Source organism: Juglans regia, chromosome 10, assembly GCF_001411555.2.
Source record: "Juglans regia cultivar Chandler chromosome 10, Walnut 2.0, whole genome shotgun sequence".
NCBI lineage: Eukaryota > Viridiplantae > Streptophyta > Magnoliopsida > Fagales > Juglandaceae > Juglans > Juglans regia.
Window position 1 is genome coordinate 13,955,619 of NC_049910.1, and position 6,848 is coordinate 13,962,466.

The 6,848-nt window shown below is 36.0% G+C and overlaps 1 protein-coding gene across 1 annotated transcript; it reads left to right on the forward strand.

Annotated features, from left to right (window-relative positions):
- Window positions 1-3,643: 3,643 nt before the first annotated feature.
- On the forward strand, window positions 3,644-6,479 carry LOC108982458 (G-type lectin S-receptor-like serine/threonine-protein kinase At2g19130). Its single transcript, XM_035694878.1, has 2 exons — window positions 3,644-3,918; window positions 4,042-6,479. The coding sequence occupies exons 1-2, from the start codon at window positions 3,747-3,749 to the stop codon at window positions 6,228-6,230; spliced, it is 2,361 nt and encodes a 786-aa protein (XP_035550771.1). The 5' UTR covers window positions 3,644-3,746; the 3' UTR covers window positions 6,231-6,479.
- The last annotated feature ends 369 nt before the right edge of the window (window positions 6,480-6,848 follow it).

The window sequence follows — 6,848 nt, forward strand, 5'->3', positions numbered from 1 at the left end:
TTTATTTTGAAAGTGAGTGCACTCATATCATATCATATCGTGTTGGTACCAACCATATCACGTGAACCAATATCATCATATCAGAACTACATTCAGAATCAAAATAAAAAAAGATAAGTATATCAAAAGTTTTTCATATCCATATTATATCAAACCACGTGTTGAACATATTCATATAATTTCCATTTTATCAAAAACAAATCCAAATCATTTTCATATCATATGTACAAAAATTCACATATATCATATTCGCTCTTTTGCACATTTCAGAAATATGTCAAATATTGCTCATATATATACTATTCATGTAAAAAAAATTTATTTTCTCTTTCATACATATCTCATGAGTGAATGCAAAAAATCTACTGAAGTCGTTTTTTATCTTTTCTTTTTAAAACAACATGCGCATTTTTACATACTAATCTCAGTTCATTTATTTTTATGCAAATCTAGCATATGAATCTCGTTTACCTAGACTTTTTAGCTATTCTGAATCTTTCCATAATCGTGCTGAATGAAAGTCAATAGTCACCTACACAGAACACTAAGCGTTACTAAACTTGTAAAATGACTAGCTATAACTCTCCATTTACCTAAATTCATACTACGGAAAATAGCTTTGATAACTATCTAGTTATCAGAAATCTAATAAATATATTATCATTAAAAATAATCTTAACTTATTATAAAATAATTTTATCAAATATGGCAAGACAACTTAAATTCATTTCAAAAATTAACTTAATCATATTAAAAACTCATATCTCTATAAACTATTATTAAAACTATAATTTAATACTTCCAACATATAATCTAGTAGGAAATCATAAATTTTTTAAGCAATAGTAACTTATAAAATATTCTTAATAATACTTATATTAAAAAAAATCATCATAAATTACTAATCATATCTAATTTAAAACTATCCAAGATTTATTTCATATAATATGCTTAACTTACAATTTACTACCAAATCAAATTATAAAATTAATATCATATAATATAATTAAAGTCTTTAAATATTTTCCATTAAATATAAAGTGAGACGAAAAATACTGTGAGTTTGGATGTTGAACTGAGTTGAGTTGAGCTGAGTTGAGATGATAAAATATTGTTAGAATGTTATTGTTTATTATTATTATTATTTTAAGATTTGAAAAAGTTGAATTGTTTATTATATTTTGTGTTGGGATTTGAAAAAATTATAATGATGAGTTAAGATGAGTTTAGGTTCCAAACAAAGTCATATTAATACTTTTCTACAATCAAACTTATACCCATCGTAAAATCAAACCCAACAAAAATACAATTTCAAAACGTATTATAATTAGACTTATAACTCATAGGGAAATAAATGAAATTTCATCTCAAAATTTTACTCTACTATGCATAATAAACTTTACGGAAGGCTCAAAGAAATCACTTATATTTTATTTGAAAATAACGTAGCCGTTTGTGTATGGTAGAGGGGTGCGGTAAAGGCTTACCGAGATAGAACTAGCGAGGAGGAGAGATCACGTAAGGACTTAGGATAGTACTCTGTGGGCTTCACGGTGAGGGCATGGAGAGGGTGGAATTGAGCCGAGGTATACTTGAATTCTCAGGCCGGAACTAGATGAACAATCTTATCCAAAATGTGGTTAGAAAGAGTCCTAGTCTTGTGAAAGTTGAGGATTTAGGCATCTCACATCCTAGATAGACATTATGAGATGACTGCATCTTTTTATTGGTTTTCAAGAATGATGCCCGAAACTCTCTGTACTGTAGTTTTATTCACTTAAGACTTCAACAATCAAACTTTCGGATTGACAGTAGTGGTGGTGGTTGGGTTTGTGGAGCCTGTTTTTGTTGGTGTGTTGGCCTGAATTGATGACTCGACCTAATAAAGATGCATTATGGTTTTTGGTGGATTTTCAATAAGGTTTGTGTCGGCCCAAGCCGAAGCTAAAGTTCGCTTAACACTCGTTGGACGAGTCATTCAAGCAAATCTCGGATAGAGAGTTCGTTCGATACGCGCTAGAGCAAATAACATAAAAAAGTAAAAATTAAGATTTTCACTTTGTGACACTATTATGTATTTAATGCAAGTTCTAAATATTCTGAATAATGAGATTTGTCTCAAAGTATATTTGTGATTCTCTAACATAATAAAATTTTTTACAACTCTATAAATATAGACATCTTATCAAATCACATTAATTTTACGTGGTGTGATTATTTGCTTGTATTTACTTTTTACTTAGTCAAAGTTGGTTTCACAACTTTTGGTCTCACACCGGAATTCTCTTTCCACAGGTCTTCGCTCCAATTGGACCTACCCATCTGGAATTGACCGATGATTGTAATATTTGAAAAGTTTGAATGGGTGTCATCTTTCAGCATCCCAAGTCATGGTTAATACAGGAGGAGATGGATAGAGAGATTGAATGATGGGTGGAATTCTATTATATGGTTTTCTGCAGTACGAAGTTGGTTAACTTTGAACATTCAATGCCAAATAACGTAATACAGCTCAAAATTAGTTTCCCTGTGAACCCCATTAAACCCAATGACTCAAAGATCAAAAGCCACGCAACACTTCTTTCCGAGTGAAAATTATGTGCACGAATTTCAACACGGCATGCTTATATTTCTTTGTCGTCGTTTCTCAGCCAGAAATTTGCTGCCTGCCTGTATTCCCAAGCCTGCTGCAAATTTACGTGGTTGTGACTGACTTCTTTCATTACCGTTGAATGATGCGTGTGATCTCTGTATTCACGGCTCGGTCTTAAGATACATACATATGGGCTTGTCTGAATTTATACCAAGTGAAGCTCCGTGAACCTAAAAATGGGGCAATTTTGGGGGCCGGGGGGAAATGGCATTTGTGACTTGTGAAGTCTTTGGACAAACAAGGTCCTTCTAACCCAATTTTACGAGGTAGTATTGGCTCGTGACGGATCAAAATTATTTGGAATTTATTGAGCTTAGATATAGACATATAAAATATATTTCTTAATTTTTCTTAATTATTTAACATATTTTAAAAGACTGAAACGATATTATATAATATAAAATTTATTTGAATATGTCAAAAATATGTGGTCTCATTGATATAATTTTTACCTAAATCTAAAATTCAAAACCCTCATCCCAATAATAAAAAAAATTATCATTTGAATACGTATATCTTATTTATAAATCGTTGATGTAATTTTAAATTATATTTAGATGTTAAGTTGAGTTTAGATAATAAAATATTATTTTTTAATATTATTATTATTATAAAATTTAAAAAAATTAAATTATTTATTATATTTTATATTAAAATTTTAAAAAAATTATAATAATCAATTAAAATGAATTTAAATCTAAACGTGCTCTTAATGGAGGTTTGACATAGCAAGATCTTGTACGATTACTTGATGATTCTAGACGTTGGACTCCACAAACTTGATGCACTGCTCCGAGGTTGGGAGGGAATCGAAAGCGTTTTCTTTGACTTGTCAGCCGGTGGGGAAGTGGAGAATGACGCAAGGCGGAGGGAGCTCTGGTGGGGCCCCACTCTCCTCTAGATTATCCGAAAGAAAATTGTTAAATGTATTTAATTTTTTTTATAAATATGCTAAAAATTGATAAAATGAGTATAGCATGTCTCCTTGGCCATCTGAGCATCTCCCGTTCTTCTTCTTCCTCTTCTGCAAAAGTTCTTATTCCTAAAAATATCTTTAGATTCTTTACCTTGTCTGCAAAATTTATTTGCAGCCATGGATGCCAGGAGGAATCCATGGCTCATGCTTTCTCTTCTATTCCTCGGCTTCTCTGTCAACACTCATCTCTCCCTTGGAGCTGACACCATCTCTGCAAACCATCCTCTCTCTGGAAACCAAACCATTGTCTCTGCAGGTGGGGACTTTGTGATGGGTTTCTTCAAACCAGGTAACTCTTCGAACTACTATATAGGCATTTGGTACCGCAAAGTCACAATACAGACCGCAGTTTGGGTAGCAAACAGAGATAAGCCTATCTCTGATACAAGTTCTTCTGTTTTAAGAATCTCAGATGGTAATTTGGTTCTCTTTAACGAGTCTCAAATCCCAGTTTGGTCCACAAACCTGAGCTCCAACACCTCAAGTGCTGTAGAAGCTGTTCTTCTAGATGAGGGAAATCTTGTTCTTAGAGGTGGGTCTAATTCCTCAAAACCTTTATGGCAAAGTTTTGATCATCCAACTAATACATGGCTTCCTGGTGCTAAGATTGGATACAACAACATTACCAAGGAAAACCAACGTCTCACTTCATGGAGGAGTGAAAATGATCCTGCTCCGGGACTCTTCTCTCTTGAGCTTCAGGCAAATACCAGTTCATATCTTATTCTGTGGAATAGGTCTATTAACTACTATGATACTGGACCTTGGAATGGGAAGATTTTTAGTTACGTTCCTGAAATGAGGCTCAATTATATCTACAACTTCCATTATGTTAACAACACAAATGAGAGTTACTTCACCTATTCTCTTTACAACAGTTCCATCATATCTCGGTTCGTGATGGATGTTTCTGGTCAAATTAAACAACAGACATGGGTAATTAGCAATTGGAACTTGTTTTGGAGTCAACCGAAAACACCATGTGAGGTTTATGCTATTTGCGGGGCTTTCGGTATCTGCAACGGAGGAAGCGAATCCTCTTGCAGTTGTTTGAATGGGTTTGATCACAAATCGCAGGATGAGTGGAATTTGAAGGATTATTCTGGTGGTTGCGTGCGGAAAACGCCCTTGCAGTGTGAGAATACCAGTCTTGCTAATGGACGGCAGGACAAGTTCTTTCCAACGACCAACATGGCATTACCTGAAAGACAACAATTTGTTTTGGTTGGAACTGCTGCAGAATGTGAATCAAGCTGCTTGAATAACTGCTCTTGCACTGCTTATGCTTACGAGACCAATAACTGTTCAATTTGGATCGGGGATCTCTTGAATCTGAAGCAACTCACAGCAGATGATCATAATGCAAGGACTCTACATCTCAGACTTGCAGCTTCAGAGGTTTCAAGTCATGAAAATAATGAGGGAACAATTGTCGGTGCTGTTGTGGGTTCAGTCGCAGGGGTAGTAGTTCTCGTTGGTCTTCTTGTGTTTGTAATCCTTAGGCGAAAGAAGAGAGCTGTTGGAATAGCGAAATCAATAGAAGGTTCTTTGGTGGCATTTGGGTACAAGGACTTGCAAAATGCCACCAAGAATTTCTCGGAGAAGTTGGGAGGTGGGGGTTTTGGTTCAGTTTTCAAAGGGACGTTACCTGATTCAACATTGATAGCAGTGAAGAAACTTGACAGCATCAGCCAAGGAGAGAAGCAATTCCGCACAGAAGTCAGCACAATTGGGACAATCCAACATGTAAATCTTGTCCGGCTTCGTGGGTTCTGCTCCGAGGGGACTAGAAAGTTGCTGGTGTATGATTTCATGCCAAATGGATCTTTAGAATCTCATCTTTTCCATGGAAAGAATCCTGAGGTTTTGGACTGGAAAACAAGATACCACGTTGCTTTGGGAACAGCCAGAGGGTTGGCTTATCTCCATGAGAAGTGCAGAGAGTGCATCATACACTGCGACATAAAGCCCGAAAACATTCTTCTTGATGCTGAATTTTGTCCAAAAGTGGCAGATTTTGGCCTGGCAAAGCTTGTTGGGCGGGAGTTCAGCCGAGTCCTGACAACCATGAGAGGCACCAGAGGTTATCTTGCTCCGGAGTGGATCTCAGGAGTGGCCATCACAGCCAAGGCTGATGTTTACAGCTATGGAATGATGCTTTTTGAATTTGTCTCCGGAAGGAGGAACGCTGAGCCATCTCCAGATGGCAAAACTAAATTCTTCCCATCTTGGGCTGCAAGCCATATGACTGATGGGGGTGATATCTTTAGCCTTTTAGATCCCAGGTTGGAGGGAAATGCTGATGTAGAAGAGGTCACAAGGGTTTGTAGAGTTGCTTCTTGGTGCATCCAAGATGATGAAACTAGTAGGCCAACGATGGGTCAGGTAGTTCAGATCCTTGAGGGAGTTTTGGATGTTAACCTGGCCCCAACTCCAAGATCTCTCCTAGTGTTGGTGGACAACCAGGAGGACATAATTTTCTTCACTGAATCATCCTCAAGCCAAAATTCACAAGCACGGAGCAATACCTCAACTTCTTCCTCTCAGTCGAAGACTGCCATGTCATCACCAAGCTCAAAGTCTGAAGAGCAGGCCGAATGACAACTTCGTGAGCTCTTAAATAAGTGGTTAAGAATGTAAGTTGTTATTTGTATTCTGCAAATTTCACTTTGTATCGTAAGGTAACTGGTAGGATGTTTATGTATTCCGCTATGTGTTTGATTGAAACACCTGTTTACTCTGTTAGGTGTTTTTGGGTTCCTTACCATCTAAGTTTTTCGCATTGCTTCAAAATCTTAAATAGTATGATTCGCTATGGCTAATGTTGTAGTTATGAGCATTGTTCTTTTTGTCATGTCTGTAACTTTGCTAATTGCTATAATTTCTAGTAGCAACCTAGGACTTGAAGCTATGCAGAAAGGAAAATGATCTGCAGACAAGATTTGTGTATCAATTCATTTTCATCTACCAAATGATCAGTAGGAATTTGACCCGGAAACGATTGTGCCCGCGACAATAGCAATAAAATCTAGGAGAATAAAACCCTGTTGGAATGCTATTTTGCCACTCAATGGTATTTGTTTTATGTCTCTGCCAAACATACTGCTAATGACATCTTTATTTGAGTCCTCAACAACCTAATGACATGCCAAATTAAATAAATAAGTTGTGTTGAGGAATAATATCATATTGTCTGTGTACAAAGTCTTGAGCATGTTT